Source organism: Herpailurus yagouaroundi, unplaced genomic scaffold (assembly GCF_014898765.1).
Source record: "Herpailurus yagouaroundi ecotype Mexico unplaced genomic scaffold, PumYag 77, whole genome shotgun sequence".
Taxonomy (NCBI): domain Eukaryota; kingdom Metazoa; phylum Chordata; class Mammalia; order Carnivora; family Felidae; genus Herpailurus; species Herpailurus yagouaroundi.
Genome location: NW_024412388.1, coordinates 26,892,643 through 26,914,946, shown reverse-complemented (window position 1 = coordinate 26,914,946; position 22,304 = coordinate 26,892,643). Strand labels below are relative to the sequence as shown.

At 43.1% G+C, this 22,304-nt stretch overlaps 2 protein-coding genes and 1 long non-coding RNA gene across 16 annotated transcripts in view; 2 read left to right on the top strand and 1 right to left on the bottom strand.

The window, feature by feature from the left end:
* The window catches only part of ZMYM6 (zinc finger MYM-type containing 6), a 97,567-nt gene extending 84,511 nt beyond the window's left edge, over window positions 1-13,056 (top strand). For 9 of the 10 annotated variants that reach the window (XM_040468738.1, XM_040468730.1, XM_040468723.1 and 6 more), the window contains 2 exons: window positions 8,760-8,904; window positions 10,605-13,056. In XM_040468738.1, coding sequence (XP_040324672.1) covers window positions 8,760-8,904; window positions 10,605-12,436 — 1,977 coding nt within the window. In that variant the 3' untranslated portion in view covers window positions 12,437-13,056. The remainder of the gene's footprint in view (window positions 1-8,759; window positions 8,905-10,604) is intronic. The other variant, XM_040468784.1, reaches the window with a different exon arrangement.
* LOC121026023 (uncharacterized) overlaps window positions 1-14,090 on the bottom strand; it is an 18,599-nt gene extending 4,509 nt beyond the window's left edge. The window contains exons 1-3 of one of the 2 annotated variants that reach the window (XR_005788231.1): window positions 13,974-14,090; window positions 13,461-13,659; window positions 3,775-3,886 (exon numbers count right to left, since the gene is read on the bottom strand). This is a non-coding gene — a long non-coding RNA (uncharacterized LOC121026023). Of the gene's footprint in view, window positions 1-3,774; window positions 3,887-13,390; window positions 13,660-13,973 lie in introns of those variants that run through there. The other variant, XR_005788230.1, reaches the window with a different exon arrangement.
* On the top strand, window positions 13,914-17,656 carry TMEM35B (transmembrane protein 35B). 4 transcript variants are annotated; one of them, XR_005788226.1, is made up of 5 exons: window positions 13,914-14,091; window positions 15,503-15,683; window positions 15,786-15,840; window positions 16,653-16,835; window positions 17,112-17,656. XR_005788226.1 is itself a non-coding variant. In XM_040468815.1 (4 exons), exons 1-4 carry the CDS (start codon window positions 13,984-13,986, stop codon window positions 17,213-17,215), a joined length of 450 nt encoding a protein of 149 aa, XP_040324749.1. In that variant the 5' UTR covers window positions 13,918-13,983; the 3' UTR covers window positions 17,216-17,656. The 4 variants fall into 4 exon arrangements, 3 of the variants coding, with proteins under 3 accessions (XP_040324749.1, XP_040324753.1, XP_040324759.1); XM_040468815.1 differs by lacking the exon at window positions 15,503-15,683 and having other exon boundaries at window positions 13,918-14,091; XM_040468819.1 differs by lacking the exon at window positions 16,653-16,835 and having other exon boundaries at window positions 13,922-14,091.
* Window positions 17,657-22,304: the final 4,648 nt, after the last annotated feature.

The following is a 22,304-nucleotide window of genomic DNA, read 5'->3' as shown; positions in this document are numbered from 1 at the left end:
CATTTGTTTTGTTTTTTAGATTCCACATACAAGTGAAATCATATGGTGCTTGTCTTTTTGCGTTTGACTTATTTCAGTGCACATAATACCTCTGGGTCCATCTATGTTGTTGCAAATTTCATTCTTTTTTATGGCTGAGTTATATTCCAGTGTGCGTGTGTGTGTGTGCGCGCGCGCGCGTGTGCATCATACTTCTTTATCCATCCATCAGTGAATACCTAGGTTGCTTCTGTATCTTGACTATTGTAAATAATGCTGCAGTGAACATAGGGGTGTATGTATCTCTCCACTTTGGTGTTTTGGTTTTCTTTGGATGCATTCCTAGAAGTTGAATTGCTGGATCATATGGGAATTCTATTTTTAACTTTTTGAGGAAACTCCATACTGTTTTCATACTATTTTCTACAGTGGCTGCACCAATATACATTCTCACTAGCAGTGCATGAGGGTTTTTTTCTACATCCATGCCAACACTTGTCATTTTTTTGTCTTTTTTATAATATCTAATCTGGCAGGTTTGAGGTGATGAATCATTGTGGTTTTGATTTGCATTTCCCTGATGATTAGTGATGTGATCATCTTTTCATATACCTGTTGACCATCTATCTATATGTCTTCTTTGGAAAAATGCTTATTCAAGTCCTCTGCCCATTTTTTAATTGGGTTTTTTTTTTATATTAAGTTGTATAAGTTCTTCCTATATTTTGGATATTCCCTTATCAGATGCATGAATTGCAAATATCTTCTCGCATTCAGTAGATTGCCTTTTCACTTTGTTGATCATTTCGTTCTCTATGTAGAAGTTTTTTAGTTTGATGTAATTCCATTTATTTATTTTAGCTTTTGTTGCCCTTGCCTGAGGAGATTGGTCCAAAAAAATGTTGCTGATACTTATGTCAGATAGCTAACTGCCGGGGTACCTGGGTGGCTCAGTGGGTTAAGCGTCCAACTCTTGGTTTTGGCTCAGGTCATGATCTCACAGTTTTGTGGATTCAAGCCCTGAGTTGAGCTCTGCACTGGCAGCGTGAAACCTGCTTGGGATTCTCTCTCTGCCCCTCCCCCACTCATGCTGTCTCTGTCTCTCTCAAAATAAATAAATTAATTTAAAAAATGAAAAATAGCTAATTACCTATGTTTTCTTCAAGGCATTTTATGGTTTCAACTCTTACTCAACATGTGGTGTAAGATAGTGGTCCGGTTTCATTCTTTTACAGGTAGTTGTTGGGTTTTTCCCTTATTGAAGAGATTGTCTTTTACCCACTGTATATTTTTGTCTCCTTTGTCATAGATTGACCATATATGAATGGGTTTATTTCTTGGTTCTCTGTTCTATTCCATTGATCTCCATGTCTGTTTTCCGGCCAGTACCATACTATTGTGGTTACTATTGCTTTGTAGTTTGAAATCAGGGAGTGCCTGGGGCGCCTGGGTGGCGCAGTCGGTTAAGCGTCCGACTTCAGCCAGGTCACGATCTCGCGGTCCGGGAGTTTGAGCCCCGCATCAGGCTCTGGGCTGATGGCTCGGAGCCTGGAGCCTGTTTCCGATTCTGTGTCTCCCTCTCTCTCTGCCCCTCCCCCGTTCATGCTCTGTCTCTCTCTGTCCCCAAAATAAATAAAAAACGTTGAAAAAAAAAATTGAAATCAGGGAGTGCGTGATACTTCAGTTTTGTTTTTCTTTCTCAAGAATGCTTTGGCTATTCAGGGTCTTTGTGGTTCCATACAAATTTTAAGATTCTGTGTTCTAGTTCTATGAGAAATGTTGTTGGTATTTTGATGGGAATTGAATTGAATCTATAGATTTCTTTGGGTAGTGTGGACATTTTAACAATATTAATTCTTCTAGCCTATGAGCATGGTATTGCTTTCCATTTATTTGTATCTCCTTCAGTTTCTTTCATCAGTGTCTTATAGTTTTCAGAGTACAGATCTTTCATCTCTTTGGTTAAATTTATTTGTAGGTATTTTGTTCTTTTTTTTTTTTTTTTTAAATTTTTTTTTTTTTTTCAACGTTTATTTATTTTTGGGACAGAGAGAGACAGAGCATGAACGGGGGAGGGGCAGAGAGAGAGGGAGACACAGAATCGGAAACAGGCTCCAGGCTCCGAGCCATCAGCCCAGAGCCTGACGCGGGGCTCGAACTCACGGACCGCGAGATCGTGACCTGGCTGAAGTCAGACGCTCAACCGACTGCGCCACCCAGGCGCCCCGGTATTTTGTTCTTTTTGATGCAATTGTGAGTGGGATTGTTTTTTAAGTTTCTCTTTCTAATAGTTCTTCATTAGTGTATAGAAATGCAACTGATTTCTGTCTGTTAATTTTGTATTCTGTGGCTTTACTGAATTCATTTCTTATTAGTTCATTGACTGCTGGATAGTGTTGTATGAAAGTAATGCATTTTATTTATCCTTGCTTTGTTGATGAACATTAGGTTGCTTCTAGGTCTTGACTATTAAAACAATCTCTGCTACAATCAACATCTTTGTATACATCTCCTTGTGCACGTGTGCTGGTGTTTGTCTGGTGTAGATATGGAAGAGTAGAATTTTGAATTCAAAGAGTATTTGCATTTTTGTTTTCAAAATGTCTGTTTCAGTTTTTATTCCTACCAGGAGATTATGATTATACTCATTTCCCACAGCCTTGCTATCATTCAATGTTGTCAGATTTAGACATTTTTTGTCAGTCTATTTAGTAATACCTTATTTTATTTTGCATATCACTGATAACTAGCAATTTTGCTTATATGTCTGTATTTTTGAACATTTGAATTTTCTTTTCATTTCCTGTTCTTAATTTTTCCCCATTTTTGTGTGGAGTTATCTTTTCCTTATTGATTTATAGAATCTCTTTATATATTCTGGATTTGCCCCCACCTCTTTCTACTCATTTTCACTGACACAAAAAACATGCAGTAATACTTAATATCTATGAAAAATATTTTAACACCAGAGCCCTCCAGCTATTGTCCTATTTCTCTACTCTCCATTTTAGAAAAACTCTAAGGGTGGCCTCAACTTCCTGGCTTACTCCCTTATCTGTTATCTTTCCTTAGGGCACTTAAGTCAGGCTTTGCACCATTCCATTGAAACTGCTCTTGTCAGGGTGCCTGGGTGGCTCAGTTGGTTAAGACTTTGGCTGAGGTCATGATATTGCGGTTCATGCGTTGGAGACCTGCGTTGGGCTCTGTGCTGACAGCTCAGAGCTGGAGCCTTCTTCAGATTCTGTGTCTCCCCTCTCTTTCTGCTCCTTCCCTACTGTGCTCTGTCTCTCTCTCAAAAATAAACAAACACGGGGGGCGGGGGGAAGAAATTGCTCTTGTCAAGGTCACCATGAACCTTTAGTTTTGCAAGTCCAGTGGTCAATTTCCAGTTCTCATTTAACCTATCCTTTCAGTAACATTTGATACAGTTGCTCTCCCTTTCTTCTTCAAATACCTTCTTCAACTTCTAGGTCAACATACTTGTCTTTTTTCTCAATCTTCCTGGGGACTCAGTACAGTCCTGTGGTTTTTAAACACCCCCTAGATGGTGGCTTATTCCCAGATTTATTTCTCTTGCCATGACCTCTGAGCTCCAGATTCATGTATCCAGTTGCCTACTTGACATATACACTTAGATGATTAATGGCCATCTCAAATAATATGTCTAAATCAGAACCCTTTTATTCCACCCCAGACTTCCTCTCTAGTGTTCCTTACTTCTTACCATTCCTGCTGCTACCTTCTTTGTCTGAGGCACCATCGTCTTTTCTCTGATTCATTCCAGTGACCTCCTACCTGTCTTCCTGCTTGCATTCTTGCCCTTTGCATTTTTTTTCTCCACATTGTTAGCAGAATGATTTTAAATCAGATTGTGTCACTCCACTGCTTAAAAATCTTCAATGAAATTCTGTAAAAGAAGCATAAAGAAGGGGGAAGAGGAAGAGCTAGTTTCCAAAATTATAGTAGAACTGTAAATTTTATGAAGCTAGAAAGATAAAACAATTGATACTGAAGCCATGAACTCAATAGAAGTCCGGAAATAGACCTAAATATGTATGTAGATTTAGAAATAATAAAGATAGCACTTCAGATCAGTAGGAGAAACTTATTCAATAAACAGCATTGTGAGAACTGAGCATACATATGGAAAAAAATAAATTGGATTTCTACCTTACGAGTTCCACCAAAATGAAGTCCACATGGAGAAAAGATTTAAATGTAAAAAAATAACAAAGTAGTAGGGAAGAATACAGGAAAGAATTTTAATAAACAAGTAGAGAAAGTCTTTCTAAATATGTCACAAAACTCAGAAGCCATAAAGAGTTGTTATGGAAATTCAGCTACATTTCAAAGTCAGAAGACATGAAAAAAATTAAAAGGTTGCAATTCATGTCATAAAAAGCCAGTTTTTCCATATGTAAAGAGCTTCTATAAATCAATAAAAAGACCCAGCACCCAGTAGAAAAATGGGCAACAAAATCTCATCCATCAGACTAGTAAATACAAATTATTCTTAAAAAAATTTTTTTAATGTTTATTTATATTTGAGAGAGAGAAAGAGACAGAGGGCAAATGGGGGAGGGACAGAGAGAGGGAGGCAGAATCTGAAGCAGGCTCCAGGCTCTGAGCTGTCAGCACAGAGCCTGACGTGGAACTTGAACTCACGAACCATGAGATATGACCTGAGCCGAAGTCAGATGCTTAACCGACTGAGCCACCCAGGTGCCCCGGAAATAAAAATTATTCTTAAACATATGCAAAGATACTCAACTTTAAAATTAGAGAAATTCCAACTTTATCAGATTGGCAACAATAAAAATAATGGATAACACTGTTAAGGCATTTTTACATGTTGTCAATTGCAGTTGGTAAAACTGCTACAGAGAGCAATTTAGTAAAACTTGTTAAAATTTAAAATGTAAATACCATATTACCAAGGAACTCCATTTTTAGGAATTTATCCTTCAGATATATTTTGCACATTTATAAATTGAAGTATGTGCGGGGATGATTTCAGCATTGTTTGTAGTAGCAAAGGCTTGAAAACAGCCACATTGATCAATAGTCAGGGCCATTGTGAGTTCATTCTCAGTTACTGTGTGAACTAGAAAAAAAAAAAAATAGGCCTACATGGGTAGAACCTGAAATATACCCCTCTCCTAGCTCATACTTAGTCATGTGGTCTGGTGAGTGGAATTCCCTGCCCAAGCATATACAGCAGCTCTTTGGGGACTATAGTTAATATAAGTACGCTATATCCATTACAGTAGAATACTGTGCACTTAAAAAGAATGTGGTAACTATATATGTACAGACATAGAGCAGTCTCATATACAATAAATGAAAAAGGCCAAATGGTATAGCAAACTGCCATTTGTGTTTTAAACACACATACACACACACACACCACCACCACCACCACATACCTATACATATGTATAGAAAGCCCTGGAAGGCAGCCAATGAATAGATAATAGTGGTTGCCTCTAAGGAGAACTGAACGACTGAGGCAGAATTTAAGAGGGAAATTAGTATATTTTCATGTTTTATATTAAAGTCTTTGAATTTTATGTCACATGTTACATTACTCATTCAAAAAATTATGCATAGAAGTTTTTAAAACATTTTTTAAATGTTTATTTTTTAGAGAAAGAGTGTGAGCAGGGGAGAGGCAGAGAGGGAGACAGAGACTCTGAAGCAGGCTCCTGTGCTGACAGCAGAGAGCCTGATGTGGGGCTCGAACTCCTGAACTGTGAGATCATGACCTGTGCCGTCAGGTGCTTAACCAACTGAGCCACCCAGGTGTCCCCCCCACCCCCTTCTTTTTTAACTTTATAGAATTTTTTTTAAAGGCTAAAGGAAAACAGGGCACAGGATAGGAGTAGATAGTTCACAGAAGAGGAAACACTAATAATGCTTAAACATGCAAAATACCTAACCACACTACTGTTAGATAATTTTTCATTTATTGAGAAATAACAAAAAGTTTCATAAATACCATATTAACTGGAGTGTTGGGAAACGAGCTCACGTACATTGCTGAAGGTCATATAATATGATATAGTGTGCTTCTATGGAAAGCAGTGTGACTGTACTAACATAATTAAAGTCTTCTGACCCACCAAACCACAATTTAGAATACCTTATTCTATAAATATACTAGCACGTGTAGAATTAATTTATATGTAGGGGTATTTATTAAAGCATTGTTTGGGGCGCCTGGGTGGCTCAGTCAGTTAAGTGTCCAACTTCAGCTCAGGTCATGATCTCATGGTTCATGGGTTCGAGTCCCATATCAAGCTCTGTGCTGAACACTTGCTCAGAGCCTGGAGCCTGCTTCAGATTCTGTGTTTCCTTCTCTCTCTGTCCCTCTGCTTGCGCTCTGTCTCACTCTGTCTCTCAAAAATAAATAAATGTAATAAAAAAAAGCCTTGTTTGTAATAGCAAATGTTTTTAACATTCAGTTTTCAGTAGCAGAGACTCTTCAGATTACCTATGATACATTCAATGTATAAAGCTGTTATTAGGGTGGCTTTATACAAAGTTATGTAAATATACCTCTAAGATAGCTTGCTAATAGGTACAGTACAAGGTGCTAGAGCCTTGCTAATAATATGCCACCAATTTGTAGTCAGAAGCAACTTATTTAATTACATAGACCACCTTTAGAAGGATGTGTAAGAAACTAGGAGGGCACCTGAGTAGCTCAGTCAGTTAAGTGTCCGACTCTTGATCTTGGCTCAGGTCATGATCTCACGGTGTGTGGGTTTGAGCCCTGCATCAAGCTTCACACTGACAGTGTGGAGCCTGCTTGGGATTCTCTCTCTCTCTGCCTCTCTCCGCGCCTCTCCTGCTCACACATGTGCTTTCTGTCTCTCAAATTAATAAACTTCAAAAACAAAACAAAACTGGGAACCTTGTATTCAAGGTTGAGTCTGGACAGGGGGTAGATGGGTGGAAAACTTACTTTTCATGTAAATACTTTTATACCTTTTGTATTATTACATAATTCAAAATTATTACATCCATTGCTTATTTAAAAAGTAAATTTAAATATAATCTGCAGTGCATTCCATCATATTTAAAATACAATCCTAATTTATTACTGTTTTTGAAACTAAGACCTTCAAGATCCTATACAATTTGGCTTCTGCCAGCCTCTTCAAACATTTCATTCTAGCCCCTGCTTACTTTATTTCAGCCTTGTTCTTGTTAATGTTCCTAAAGCATGCTAGACTCTCCCATTTCAGGGCTTTTGCATCTGTAATCCCACTGCCTAGAGTCCTCTGACTTCAAGCCTTTGTGTGGTTTGTTCTTTTGAGTTGAGTATTCAGAAGATCTCTGCTCAAATATTTACTCTAAAAATACCCTTTCTCCACACCATTACCCTCCATTCCCTTACCCTGCTTTCTTTCATAGCACTCGTCACTACCTGGAATTATACAATATATATTTGCTTTACTTGTTTATCTTTTGTGTCTCCCTGTGGGATGTAAAGCCCATAAAGGCAGGACTTTCTTTCTCTTTTTTTTTGCTGTATCCCCAGGGCTTAGAACAGTGCCTGAGTTACAGTAAACATTCCGTAAATACTTGTTGAGTGAAAAACATGTTTTATTTATGAAAAAAATTTTTTTTAATTTTTATTTATTTTTTGAGAGGGAGAGAGAGAGAGCAAGCAGGGAAGGGGCAGAGAGAGAGAGGGAGACACAGAATCTGAAGCAGGCTCCAGGCTCGGAGCTACCAGTGTAGAGCCTGATGTGGGGCTTGAACTCATGAACTGCGAGATCATGACCTGAGCTGAAGTTGGACACTTAACCACTTAACCAACTGAGCCACCCAGGCACTCCAGCAAACATCTTTTAAATACATTTTCTCTCTCTCTTTTTCCCTTTAGGATGTTTTATTATTTTTGAGAGAGAGAGTGAGAGCAGGGGAGGGCAGAGAGAGAGGGAGACACAGAATCGGAAGCAGGCTCCAGGCTCTGAGCTGTCAGCACAGAGCCTGATGTGGGGCTCAAACCCACAAACTGAGATCCTGACCCGAGCTGAAGTCGGATGCTTAACAGACTGAGCCACCCAGGTGCCCCTTAAATATATTCTCTAACTCTGTTGCTTACTCTTCAGCTTTGTTTTATAAAGACCTTTATTTAAAAAAAAAAAAAAATTCAGGATAGTCAAATGTATTAGTCGTTTCTATTTTGTTTATAATTCTTGTGTTTCTTTTAAGAATACCTCCTCTTTGTTCTAGTCATTTGAAAGTTCTCCAGTGATTTAATTTATTTTATTTTTTTGTTTTGTTTTATTTTTTAAATATTTTATTTTTAAGTTATCTCTCGTCCCAACGTGGGGCTTGAACTCACAACCCCGAGATCAAGAGTCTCTGCTGACTGAGCCGGCTAGCCACTCCCTCTCCAGTGATTTTAAAGTTTCATTTTTTTCATGTTGAGGTCTTAAATCAATATGGAATATATTTTTCATAAAGTCTGAGTTGGATCTAATTTTTCTGAATAGCCAATTGTCTTAATCAGTAAAGATTGTTTTTATTGTGTTGATTGTCCTTACTATAGGCAGAGTATTTTTAAAAAATTAATGAATGGAACTGACACTAATTAGAAGATTTAGGAATTAGTGTATATTTTCCAAAGTAGCTTCTTTATTGCAACTACTCTTTCACAGGAATTGTTTCTTTTACTATGTGCCAACTTTCAATTGATAGTGATTCTGGTCAGTGTTAAGGTACTAAAAAACATGTTTTTGGTTTCTGAATTTGCTTTTAACTAGGGAAGCACACAGATAGATGCCACAAAACTTCTATCTTCCCAGTCTTCCAAGCTTTTAAAGAACAAAGCAGTATTGTGCAAGCCTGTCACACAGACCAAGGCCACCTCTTGCAAACCACATACACAACACAAGGAATGTCAGACAGGTATGTATCCTTGTGCTCTGCTTATGTGGAAAGTTAACTCTGTTTTGTTTTTGTTTTTTTTAAGAAAGGCAAAGAAAATCATATACCATTTCTTAAACGGGAAAACATTCATCCTTGCATCACATCCTTTGAACATCTGATTTATTCCTTTTGTAATTATTGTCATTAACACCAATAACTACTAAATTGAATCCATCTGTACACACAGCATTATGTGGACAGACATCTCTGTGCACTGCTGTTTTTCAAATGTACAAACTATTATAACTATTAAGATACAAATTTCTTTAAGAGTTAATGATTTAACTGTAGTTCTTCTTTCTTTTTAAAAACAATGTGAATTAATTTGTCATTTACTAAAAATATAACTGTGTGTCTGAGGTGTTGGTGATCAGGAAAATGACTTGAATTCATATTTGGAAAGGCTGTAAACTATTGCTGCCCCAATCCATGTTAACTGCCACTACCCTCATGTTTTCAATTACTTACATAGCCTACTCTGCCCAAAGCATTTTTTGATTTTTGTTTTTAATGATAATTTTACTACACAGAATATATGTAGTTTATTTAAAAGTATAATCTGTCAACAAGTAATCTTGAGTTTTTATGTAGGGTGCATTTCTTTTAGTAGGAGTCAAGGAGAATCCTGTTTTCCTTCCAAAGTAAATTTGATTGTTGTATATTCCTGTTAAAATGATATACTCTGTGTACATGAATTTATATTCTATGTACATTCACGTGTGGAAGGTAGTAAAAGATCTGTGGACATCTGTATGTGTGGGTATGTGTGTGCTTATACATTTTTTAAAAATTTCTAGATTAAATACTGGATTGTTTAAGATGTACTGTTGTGAACTTTTTCCTTTGACATTGCTCATCAGAAATACTCCATGTCAATATAAATGTAAATATACATTGAGATTCTCAATGGATGCATAGATTCCAATGTATGTACCTATCCATCCCCCTAAGATTGACACTTGGATCGCTTTTAGTTGCTTAATATTGTAAACAGTATTGAGTTAAGTTGTGTAAATGAATCTTTGTTCACTTGTCTAATTAGGTCTTTAGGATAAATCCTAAGTAGTAGAATTTCAGATTCAAAAGCTATCATAGATTTTTAAGGCTTTTTGATATGTGTTGCAAAACTGAAAAATTATATCAGTGTTTGAGAACACTCATTTCTCTTTACCCTCATACACTGGGTATTAAAACTACTAATTAACCTTTTTTTTCCTTCAACTTTAATTTGGAGAAATTTCAAAGTTCAGAATAATTGAAGATATGGCACAATGAACATTAATATATTCTACAGCTAGACTCACCAAATGTTAACTTTTTAAACATTTGTTTTCTTTTTTCTGAAATTTAAAAAAGTAAATTAATTTATTCTTAACTAGATGCATCCTGTGGACCTCAGCCCTAATTCCAGCAATCTGTTGAATATATATATATATAGCATTGCTAGTTCACGTCCCGCAGCCTATAGTTTTGCTCTAGTCAGTGGCCAAGTTTTGGGCAAGGAGAAATTCTGTTTTTAATGGCACCATGAAAGTTCTGTGGTTTCTGTTTCAACGTTAGTGTATTCTTTTGACAAATATAAATACTAAAAAAAGATATTTTAAATGTGTGGGGGAAAACATAAAGACTATTGCTTATTTCTTCTTGAAAAATAACAGTGATTCAAATATTTCATTCAGATTTACCTATGCCTAATGAGAAAAATGATGCGGAACTTGATTCTCCACCTGCAAAGAAAAAAAGAATAGGTTTTTTCCAGACTTATGATGCGGAATATTTAAAAGTTGGTTTTATTATCTGTCCAGGATCAAAAGAAAGTTCACCAAGGCCACAATGTGTCATTTGTGGAGAAATCTTATCCACTGAAAACATGAAGCCAGCAAATCTTTCTCATCATCTGAAGACAAAACATTCAGAATTAGAAAACAAACCAGTAGATTTTTTTGAACAAAAATCTCTTGAAATGGAATGTCAGAATAGTTCTTTAAAAAAGTGTTTACTAGTTGAAAAGTCACTTGTGAAAGCTTCTTATTTAATTGCTTTCCAAATTGCTGCCAGCAAGAAGCCGTTCTCCATTGCCGAAGAATTAATTAAACCATATTTAGTGGAAATGTGTTCAGAAGTTTTGGGTTCAAGTGCTGGAGACAAAATGAAAACCATTCCTCTTTCTAATAACACGATTGGACACAGGATTGATGAGTTGTCTGCAGACATTGAAGATCAGCTGATTCAAAAAGTCAGAAAGTCAAAGTGGTTTGCCCTTCAGGTAGATGAATCATCAGAAATCTCAAATATCACCCTTCTTTTGTGCTATATTCGTTTCATTGATTATGATTGCAGTGATATAAAAGAAGAATTACTATGTTGCATTGAAATGCCTTCTCAAATAACTGGTTTTGAAATATTTGAACTAATAAATAAATATATTGATAGTAAGTCTCTGAATTGGAAACACTGTGTTGGTCTCTGTACAGATGGGGCTGCAAGCATGACTGGCAGGTGTTCTGGTTTAAGGGCAAAGATTCAAGAAATCGCCGCGAATACAGTGGCATTTACACACTGTTTTATTCACCGTGAGCATTTAGCAGCAGAAAAGTTGTCTCCATGCTTACATAAAATTCTTTTGCAGTCAGCACAAATTTTAAGTTTTATAAAGAGCAATGCATCAAATTCACGAATGTTAACGATTTTGTGTGAAGAAATGGGGCCTGAGCATGTGAATCTACCCCTTCATGCTGAAGTACGTTGGATTTCGAGAGGGAGAATTTTAACAAGATTATTTGAACTACGACATGAAATTGAAATTTTTTTAAACCAGAAGCATTCAGATTTGGCCAAGTATTTTCTTGATGAAGAATGGGTTGCAAAGCTGGCCTATTTATCAGATATTTTTTCACTTATAAATGAACTCAACTTAAGTCTCCGAGGAACTATGACTACTCTCTTCAATTTGTATAATAAAATGGATATACTTAAGGAAAAGTTAAAAATGTGGTTGAAGCGCACACAAGAGAATGATTATGACATGTTCCCTTCATTTTCCGAATTCGTAAACTCATCAGACTTAAATATGAGAAGCATTGCAAGCATTATTTTTGAGCACCTGGAAGGACTTTGTCAAATGTTCAATGACTGTTACCCACCAGAAGAAGACTTGCGTTCAGGAAATTTGTGGATAATTAATCCTTTTATGAATCCCAAAGATAGTAATCTCATGGACTTCGAAGAAGAAAAACTAGTACAGCTATCTTCAGATTTGGAATTACAGTCAGTATTTAAATCAATGTCTGTGACTCAGTTTTGGATAAATGCAAAGACAAATTACCCAGAACTCCATGAAAAGGCAATGAAGTTTTTATTGCCCTTTTCAACTGTTTATTTATGTGATGCTACATTTTCCGCTTTGACTGAGTCAAGACAAAGAAATCTGTTGGTTTCTGGTCCTGCTCTAAGACTTGCAGTCACATCTTTAATTCCAAGGATAGAAAAATTAGTAAAGGAGAAAGAATAGTAAGATGGGTATTGCTAATGATCAAAGTCTATAATTTTGTGTTAAATTTTGTATAAATATCCTAAAATATAATTTCCTAATGTGGATATGTGTTTTCAGTGATTATATGTTTTAATAATTTTTCTTTTTGTTGAGGAATAATTGTGCATTTATACCTAGTTATATATTATAATTTTAATAGTCCAAGGCAGTGAATTTAGCTATTTGATTGATTGATTGGATCATCTGGATTAGGGACAAAAATGGTCACAAAAAGCCTGTTTGTAATGTATCAGCACACCTGGATGTTAATCTGCTTGGCCTTTAGAAGCACATGGGACATTGCAGTCTTCAGCCAGGCAGCCACCCACCCCAGCAGGTTGTGGGTACGTAGAAAACAAAGATCTAAGCAGCTTGGCTGATCAGAAATAGAAGCTGCCGGAGAGTAGGGGTTTCTGTGGCGCTCTAGACCAGGGCTTGGCAAACTTTTCCCATAAAAGGCCAGATAGTGAATACTTTAGGTTTTGCAGGCCATGTGGTGGCAACTAGTCAATTTTGGGTTTGCAGCACAAAAGCAGCTGTAGGCAATACACAGACAAATGAGTGTGGCTGTGTTTCAATAAAACTTTATGAACACTGAACTAAGAATTTCATATAATTTTCATGTGTCATGAAAGCTGCCTTAAAATTTTTTTTATCATTAAAAAATGTAAAACATTGTTAGCTGGGGAGGAAGAAGGGGGAACCAGTGGAAAAAAACCGCTGACTAAATTTGGCCCACAGTTTGTCCATCAAGGTCTAGACTGATTTCCAGGTTATAGCAGATGGACCACGAGTGGCCTGTAGGGTTTTGTTAGTGGAAGTCTCTCTTACCTATGCTGCAAGTGTCTGAATTTTCAAACACTTTTCATATTTTAATTTCAACTGAGAGGATTGGAGGAAAAATATATTTTACACAAAGAAAGCAATTTATAATTACTTGCTACCGACTTATTATTAATGATTTCATAATTTACTAATTTACAAATAACGTTTGAGCTCTTACAGGTGCCAGACATTGTGCTAGGCCTGTTCCTAAAGAGAACAGGCTTAATCGCTTTTACAGATGCAAATAGTGAGGCCCGAAGAGGTTAGGTGGCAGCTCAGATCCCAAAGCTAGGGTGGCTCAGGCTGGAAGGAAACCCCGGTCTTCTGCGAGGCACGTGTAGATGGTTACTCCTGGAGTCTGACTCTACTCAGTCATACTGGTTGGGAGACAAGAGACGCCCCTTGAATTCAAAGGGGCTCGTGCGGTCATTTGAGCCACTGGGCTTCAGTGCCCCCATCTGAGAGATGGGGATGCCCCTCTCGAAGGCCGTCTCCCCTCGCAACAGGTGGGGGCCAGAAAAGAGGGCGGCAACAGCCTCGGGGTGGGGGGCGGGGAGCGGGAGGTTCTGGCGCCGGTCTTCTGGTGGCCCTGGGGAGGGAGGAACCGAGCGGGCGGCAGGGGGAGGGTTTCGGCAGGGCCTCTCCTCTCCTCCCCTTCCTTTCCTTTCCCTTTCCTTCCCTCCCGGAGGACCTGCGCGGCCATGGCGCTCGGGCTCGCCGCTCTGCGCGTCCTGCTGGGTGGCTTCTTCGCGCTCACGGGGGCGGCCAAGCTCTCGGGGCTGATCTCGGCTCCAGCGTCCGAGCAGATGGTGAGCAGCGGGATGTGGGCGGCCACGCGGCGGCGGGTACTGCGGACGCGGCCGTTACCCCCCCCCCCCCCCCCACCGCGGCGACCGGCCCGCCTGCCTGCGCCGGTGCCCCGCGGACCCGCCTGCCTTCCGGCGAGACAGTGCTAGACTGAGACGTAGGCGCTCTCCCGAGGTGCTCCTCCGAGTCCTCTGGCTCTTGTCTAGACGGAAGGGGCACATCTTCCAGCTGAGCATTGGGGGCCCCGGGCAAACCTAGGGCTGGAGGAGGAATGCGCCGGGACCCCGGGCGGAAGAAGATGGAATGGAAGGGGGACCCAGAACCCTCCCTGCCCCTTTCTCCTCCTTCTCCTGTTTGCGTTCTTGGGAGGTTCATGAGGATGGGTTTATGAATTACCGCTTGGTGGGCTAGGAAACTCGCCCTGAAGGTGAAGTGTGTCTGCTAAAGGTTACATGGCAGGTCAGGAAGCAGGAGTCAATCTAGACGCTCCCCTAACTCAGAATCCAGAGAACCCTTCCCCGGGCAGCTTGAGAGGGAAGTCTACAAATTCTTCCACCTTCCGGCTAGGTCCAGACTCGGGAAAGCTTTCGTGCCCTTATGCTCACCAATTCCCCAGCCCTTCAAATAAGCCTGACTTGGAGACCCCTGCCAGCCTCCGTCTCCCAGGCCTGGGTTCTGCCCTTCCTCCCTGGTTTAGGGTGGTGGATTGTTTGCGGAAGTACATACCTCCCCAGAGCCAGCCGCTTAGAGTTTCTTCCTTGCTGCTGACAGTAGGGGAGGTAGAGCTAAAGTGGGGGTGGGGTGCGATGCAGGAAAAGGTAGTCAGCCTGAGGCTGAAGTTGTCACGGAGCCTAACTCAGCACAATGAGTCTCTTTGAGCCTCCTTAACTAATTTTGTGTCGACTGCAGTGGGATCCAGGCCCAGCATACCATATTCATAGTGGAATCCGTTGAATGAGCAACCGTCTACCCTTCCATCCTCACCCCCACCTCCCAATATTCCCAGCATAGTGTCATCAGGGGAAAGCAGGTCAGGCAGAAAGAAAGAGAAGCTGTGACATTCCTAAAGTTGGCAAGCCTAGCTTCCTGGTCTTGGAATTTGGGGCTGGGTTGTAATCTGGTGAGAGTCTGTTGAGAAAATCAGTCCATCTCTGCACCACACCATCCAGCCCTTCTTGGAGGGTAAAGCCTGTTTCCTGATTCCGAAGCTCAGCTCCCCCCGCCCCTCCCCAGGGAGGCCCTCCCCTCTCCAGACTGACCTCAACCCTGGACCTGACCTAGAATAGTAGCTCCTTTGTTGGGGGGTGGGGGGTGGGGAGGGGTTGAGGGAGCAGGCCCAGAATGTCCCTGTGGAGTGCCCAGGCAGTGGATCCTTGTTGCGTGTGGCTGACAGACATTCCCTGCTGCCCCTAGAAAGCCCTGTTTGTGCAGTTTGCTGAGGTGTTCCCGTTGAAGGTGTTCGGCTATCAGCCAGATCCCATGGGCTATCAAGAGGCTGTGGGCTGGCTGGAACTGCTGGCTGGGCTGCTGCTGGTCCTGGGCCCACCGATGCTGCAAGAGATCAGTAACTTGCTTTTGACCCTGCTCATGATGGGTAAGGGGGTGCAACTGGGCTGGGGAAATCGGGGCTTCTGGCAGAGGATCATGGAAGATCTGGCTGTTCCCTTTACTGTTGCCTCCTTTCCTTTTTCTCTAGAACCAGGAGCCCTCCCTGCTGTACTCTATTTTCCATGGCCTTTGGACTAGGACGGGTGCTTTTATTTATTTTTTTTTATTAATTTTTTTTTCAACGTTTATTTATTTTTGGGACAGAGAGAGACAGAGCATGAACGGGGGAGGGGCAGAGAGAGAGGGAGACACAGAATCGGAAACAGGCTCCAGGCTCCGAGCCATCAGCCCAGAGCCCGACGCGGGGCTCGAACTCCCGGACCGGGAGATCATGACCTGGCTGAAGTCGGACTCCCAACCGGCTGCGCCACCCAGGCGCCCCTAGGACAGGTGCTTTTAAAACTTAATATACTAGAGGGGCGCCTGGGTGGCGCAGTCGGTTAAGCGTCCGACTTCAGCCAGGTCACGATCTCGCGGTCCGTGAGTTCGAGCCCCGCGTCGGGCTCTGGGCTGATGGCTCGGAGCCTGGAGCCTGTTTCGGATTCTGTGTCTCCCTCTCTCTCTGCCCCTCCACCGTTCATGCTCTCTCTCTCTCTGTCCCAAAAATAAATAAACGTTAAAAAAAATAAAAAATAAAAAAAAAACAAAAACAAAAAAAAAAAAACAAAAACTTAATATACTAGAACGTGATTCTTTGTCAGACATACTTCCTACCTCATCAGTTCAGCTGGCTGCAGGGTATCCCCATTGTATGGATGTATATAATCTCAAAGTCCGTACTGCTCTCTCCTAAGCCCTACCCTAGAGAGGAGGGGATGGAGTTGCAGCTGCCGGTGGGGTTATGTGTCTGGCAGGTGGGAATAGAGAGCAAGGAAGCCAGGGCCCCCAGAAAAGCAGAGAATTTCCCTGTGACAGGCAGTTGTAGAGCACCCCCTCGTAGCAGCTCTGCCCACAGGACCTGCTGATGTACCAAGACAGCTGCTGCTTCAAAGATCAGACGACTTCAGACTCTTCTGGATCCCCTGGCCTTGTGTCACCATTGCTGCCACCACTGCCACCCCTCCCCCCCCGGACTTGCTTTCCATCTCTGAGGCTTCCCTCATTTTCGGATCTTTCCCATACCTCCACCTTCCCTCCGGTAGGATTAAGAAAGGAGAAGGATTAGAAGTTGTTCCCAGATGCCCACCTACCTACCTCCCTGCGCCATTTGGCTAGATTGCTCCTGTTTCTTTCTCACCCTCTGAGAGGGGCTACATTAGTTTAAGAGGCTTCTGATTCCTGGTTCTGTTTGGGAGGCCAGAGAAATGAGAGCAGCTAGTTCAGGCTCTGTGTGGGTGTGGTTGGGAGGTGTTGAATGGGAAGGCTTCAGCTGGAGAGGGGCAGGGGGCCTCAGGGACCTCACTTTCCATTCCAGGAGCCATCTTCACTCTGGCATCTCTGAAAGAGTCACCGAACACCTACATCCCAGCAGTCATCTGCCTGGGGCTCCTGCTGCTGCTGGATATCTGCCAGCTCTGAGTCCAAACTAAGAAGGTGGTCAGACCCACTAGGAAGAAGACTCTTGCAAGTGCGTTCAAGGAGTCCTGGGAGTCCTTTTTTCTCTTCATGCCACATCACTATCACGGCAGGAGCATGGTGGAATGCCGAGTCTACCACCTTCTTACCAGTGCATCCAGGGCTGTTCAGAAGCAGACATCTTTTCTACCTGACCCTGCTTTCTCTCTGAGACATTCACTGCTCTTTTTTGAGGAGCACGTGTTGCACACACTGTCATTCCTCATGTAATGTGGAAATAGAAAACAGAAAAGCAATTTAAATCACCTCAAAATTTAATGCACCAAAAATAACCACTATCCACTCCTTTTTAATAACTGTACCTCAACTCTTACTATGCCTTTGTACAGATGTTTTTAATGAAAATGAGGCAATTATAAATTATTAAATGTCTCTTAAAACTAACATACTGTAACACCATTCATTCCGTGTCTGTTTTACCTCATTGATGTTAATGGCTGTATAGTATTCCGTTGTGAGGATGTACTGTAATATATTTATCCTAGCCCCCACTAAGGAACATTTAGATTGTCCCTAGTTTTTTGCTATTGTAAACTTCACAGTAAATCACCTTTGCATACTTACTGTCTTTCCCTCGAAGTGAGGGTGCTGCTTCAAAAGACCCGCACATTTAAAGCATTGGTATTACATACTTAAAATTTACACCTTGGCTATGGCAGAGTCTAAGTAACTGCCTCTGCCTGTGTGCTTCCCAGTCGCGTGAGATATCCCCTCCCATTCTTTTACTTTGTGCACTTTAGATCTGCGGAGCTAACAAAGATGGGCATTGGATCATTGTTTTACAGGATCTGAAACTGCAGCCTTTGGTGGCGAGGTAGGTACTTAGTGCAGTGCTCCTTGGATATCTACATGGAAGCAGAGGACAGCCAACTCAAGGGATGCTGCGTGGTAAAGCCATGCTGGAAGCCGGGGATGAATCCCGGAGGTCCCAGGGAATCAGAAGGGTGTGTGTGTGTATGGACAATTACTGAGGGAAAGTGGCCACGTTAGAGTCCCTACTATCACATCACCAACTGTCTTCACCTCAGTGGGGGCCTTTTGGAAAGTGATATGCCTCCCATAATGGAAGAGAGGAAAAGAGCTTATTTATGCAACTGCCATAGCCACCAGCCGACAGATTACTTTGGGGGTAGGGACAATGGCTTTTGGGAGCCCATAGGAATGAAAGTTGTCTGTGTACATTAGTCCATTTCATCTTTACTACACAATGGTAATTTCTGCCCTGACACTGACTAGCTGGGAACCTCAAGCAAGTTGGCACCCTTAGGTCTTTTCCTCTTGTGTCTGAAAGCACAGTGATGCAATCTAGATTGTGTGTGTGTGTGTGTGTGTGTGTGTATGTGTATGTATGACACACACTGGTACATCTAAAAGTAGTATATGTAAATAGACGTAAAAAATGGAGTAGTATATTAGGGCACCTGGGTGGCTTAGTCGGTTAATGTCCGACTTTGGCTCAGGTCATGATCTCGTGGTTTGTGAGTTCAAACCCCACATCAGGCTCTGTGCTAACAGCTCAGAGCCTGGAGCCTGCCTCAGAATCTGTGTCTCCCCCTTCTTTGCCCCTCCCGTGCTCATGCTCTGTCTCTGTCTCTCAATAATAAATAAATGTTAAAAAAAATTTTTTTTGGGGCGCCTGGGTGGCGCAGTCGGTTAAGCGTCCGACTTCAGCCAGGTCACGATCTCGCGGTCCGTGAGTTCGAGCCCCGCGTCGGGCTCTGGGCTGATGGCTCGGAGCCTGGAGCCTGTTTCCGATTCTGTGTCTCCCTCTCTCTCTGCCCCTCCCCCGTTCATGCTCTGTCTCTCTCTGTCCCAAAAATAAATAAACGTTGAAAAAAAAACATTTTTTTTTAACGCAGTAGTATACATTCACTACATAGAATGTCGAAACAATCAGGAATCCTTTTCTTTGACAGAGGTCCAGCGATAACATACTTTCAGTTTCTGTGTTGGGTAATTTGGCTGCTTTGCAATGACCTCAAAGACTGATGTTCTTTCAACTTTCTGCTCTGCTGCTTTCAATTTATTGGCTCCTGCCCTCAGCATTGCAAAATAGTTGCAGCAGCTCCAGACGTCACATTTGCACATAATATCCAAAGGTGAAAAGGGAGAGGAAAGCTCTCTTGGAAGACCCCCAGATTTCCCCTCACATCCCATTGGCCAGAATTAGTACCATCTCTATACCTAGACCACCCATTCGTAAGGAGAAAGGAATTCCTATGATGGACTTAGACTAGTTAAGATTTACCCACCCTGGTCAGCAAAGAAAGGGAAGAGGTGGGTAATGGTACCCACCACTTACTAGCTTCTTTGCAAAATATGGGTAATAATGGTAAATACTTCATAGAGTTGCTGTGAGGATTTAGTGAGAAAGTGCTTACAGTAGTGCCTGGCACATAATAAGTGCTCAGTAAATGCTATCATTAAATAGCATTTGCTATTAGTTTGTTCTATAGATGGGAAGATGTGGTCAGAAAGCTTAAGTGCCCATGTGTCAGATCTGAGATTCATTAGGGCCTGATGAACTCCAGAACCCACACTTTGCACTGCACCGGCTGTCAAAGTTGAAAGTGGGCATGCATAGCACCCCTGCTCCCTTCAACAGGGTAGAGGAGATGATCTGCCCAATGTGATTAAATCTGCCTTGTTTCCAGAATTCCCCCTCTGCATGAACATTTTGAAGGCCATAAACATAGGACCTGGAGCCCCTAGGATCCTGGCCTCTTACCATCTCTACTCCTTCCAGGATGCGACAGTCAGCCTGTCTCCAGCCTGGACTTTGAGTAAAACCTCTCACAGCTGGCATTAGACTGAGGGCTCCTGTTTACCACGGCTTGGCCTGTAAGCTGATTAGCAGCTACAGGGCCCCCAGCTCGGCTGTAGGGCCCACCTAGCAGCTGTGGGAAAGGCAGGGTGCTGGAGGAGTGGGTTGGCCAGCTGGTGTGGAGCAGTTGGGATTGACAGCAGCAGGAGTATCTTGAGTTCCAGCAGTGCCTCCTTGGCCCAAGGAGAAGCCAGGCTTCAGGATATGTGCCCCCCTCAAACCGCACCCTGAACCTCGGTCAGGTCAGTACCATGACATTCAGCTGCAAGGCCTTTTACTTTTCTATCTCCCTCTCTGTGCCCCTTTGCCCTCAAAGATGCACCCTTCCCTTGCGGCCCTGGCCGCACCCCACAAACCCAGCTTATAGCTGCCACAGGTGGGCCCCAGCCCCTCCAGCTGTTGGCCCATTCTTCACGTGGCGTCCTGGGATTAGTGGGGTTGATGGGAGGGTCTGAGATGTGGGGGTGGGAGTGGATTCTGCTCTGTCTCAGCTCCTTAAAGCCAGGCCCCCTAAGGCCCTAGAGATTGCTGCAGCAGCTTTAACAGCAAGAGGTAAGAGAGGAACGACCTGGAGGGATGGCAGGGAGAGGTTCCGGGTGGGGCAGTTGGGGGCTAGAGCCAACAGTGGACAGAGTGGAGAGGGAGGGGAGAAGACATTCCACTCAGGGTCCCAGAAAGGATTGCAGCCTGAGGGGTGCAGAGGCAGAAATACAAATTTTGGTATTGGAGGAACTGAGTTTTGGGACACCCTAGGGGGGTGACTGTGCCAAAAATAGGAACAGGACATGGGCTTCTGCACTTACCCCCCTGGGGAGAGAAGAGGAATACGCCCAGATGTCTCTGTGTTGTTTTGTTTGCTTGGGGTGCCTGTGTGGGTGGTATACACATTCATCTGTGTGCTGCCTGGAGGGAAAGGAGCTAATGGTTCTGGCGTGTTTCTCCAGTGTCAGCCACAGCGCTCAGAGTTTTACTTATGTTTTCTCATAGTTCTCCCAACAACACTGTGAGGTAGGTATCTTAATCTCCGTTTTACAGCAGAGAAAGATTGGCTCAGTGAAGCGGAGTAATTTGCCCAAGGTCACATGGCAAATAAGCGTGTGTATCTAGAACCTGCCTGATTCCTGGGTCTGTGCTCTGTTTTGCTTTGCTGGCCAAAATTTTGAAGCAGACCCAGGACTTCTTTGTGGTCAAAAGGTGAGGGGAAGGAACCAGGCTGGAAAGCCTGAGAGTTTTGAACCGTTTTTTCAGCCCTGCCCCCCGGGCTACAGGCAAGCGGGGAGTGGACCTTCATTAAGGCAAGTCCAAGGTCACTATGCATGGGACTGTCCTCAGGGTCACTGCATCATAAGCCTGTTCGTCCATAGTATGTGGAGGAGGGAGGACTGCGCTTTTTCTGGGAAGGACTCTATATTCTGGTTTCTCCGGAACTCCCTGTTGGCTCAGCCTTGCTCGGGCTTAAGCACGTGCCGGTGCCTCCACATATCTGAACCATACTCCATCTGTGAGGGGCGGCACTTCCACCCTCTCAGTCACCAAGGTTGGAAATTTCCAAGCTATCTGAGACTCCTGTGTCTTCCTCATTTCCTGCAGCTTGTCAGCAAGCCCGTTGTACTTCAAGGGACTCTGGAGTCCACCCCCTGTTCTCCACCCTCAGGGGTGCTGGCTCAGCTCAGTCCTCATCCTCTCCTACACGAACTTCCCTGCTCCTTAGTGTCCCCTCCCAGCAGGGACTGAGTTAGAGGAAGACGGGGTGGTGGTGGGGGGGGGAGGTGGTACGGAGGCCTTCTGTGGCTAGCCTCCACAGTGACCTCTCTTCCTCTCCCTGGTGCAAGGTCCGAGATGAACGGCAGTGTTGGGGACCCGGGTGTCGGCGGCTGCAGCCCCTGGGACGACCCTGCTCGCTTCATCGTGGTGCCCACTGCCTACGCCCTGGTGCTGGGCCTGGGGCTGCCGGCCAACGTGGCCGCCCTGGCGGTGTTCGTCCGCAGCGGCAGGCGCCTGGGCCAGGCCCTGCGGCTCTACCTTCTCAACCTGGCCCTGGCCGACGTGCTCTTCACGCTCACGCTGCCGCTGTGGCTCACCTACTACCTGGGCCCGGCCCACTGGCCCTTCCCGGAGGCCGCCTGCCGCGCGGCCGGCGCGGCCTACTACGTGGCCACCTACGCGGCCGTGGCCTTCGCCGCGCTCATCAGCGTGTGCCGCTGCGGC

What these genes read in the sequence shown, in the direction of transcription:
- TMEM35B (XM_040468815.1), top strand. Translation starts at nt 13,984, where the DNA reads ATGGCGCTCGGGCTCGCCGCTCTGCGCGTCCTGCTGGGTGGCTTCTTC. An exon ending in TGGCCTTTGGACTAGGACGG is followed by an intron (nt 15,841 to 16,652) that starts GTGCTTTTATTT and finishes CTCTGCCCACAG; the next exon opens with GACCTGCTGATGTACCAAGA. An exon ending in ATACCTCCACCTTCCCTCCG is followed by an intron (nt 16,836 to 17,111) that starts GTAGGATTAAGA and finishes TTTCCATTCCAG; the next exon opens with GAGCCATCTTCACTCTGGCA.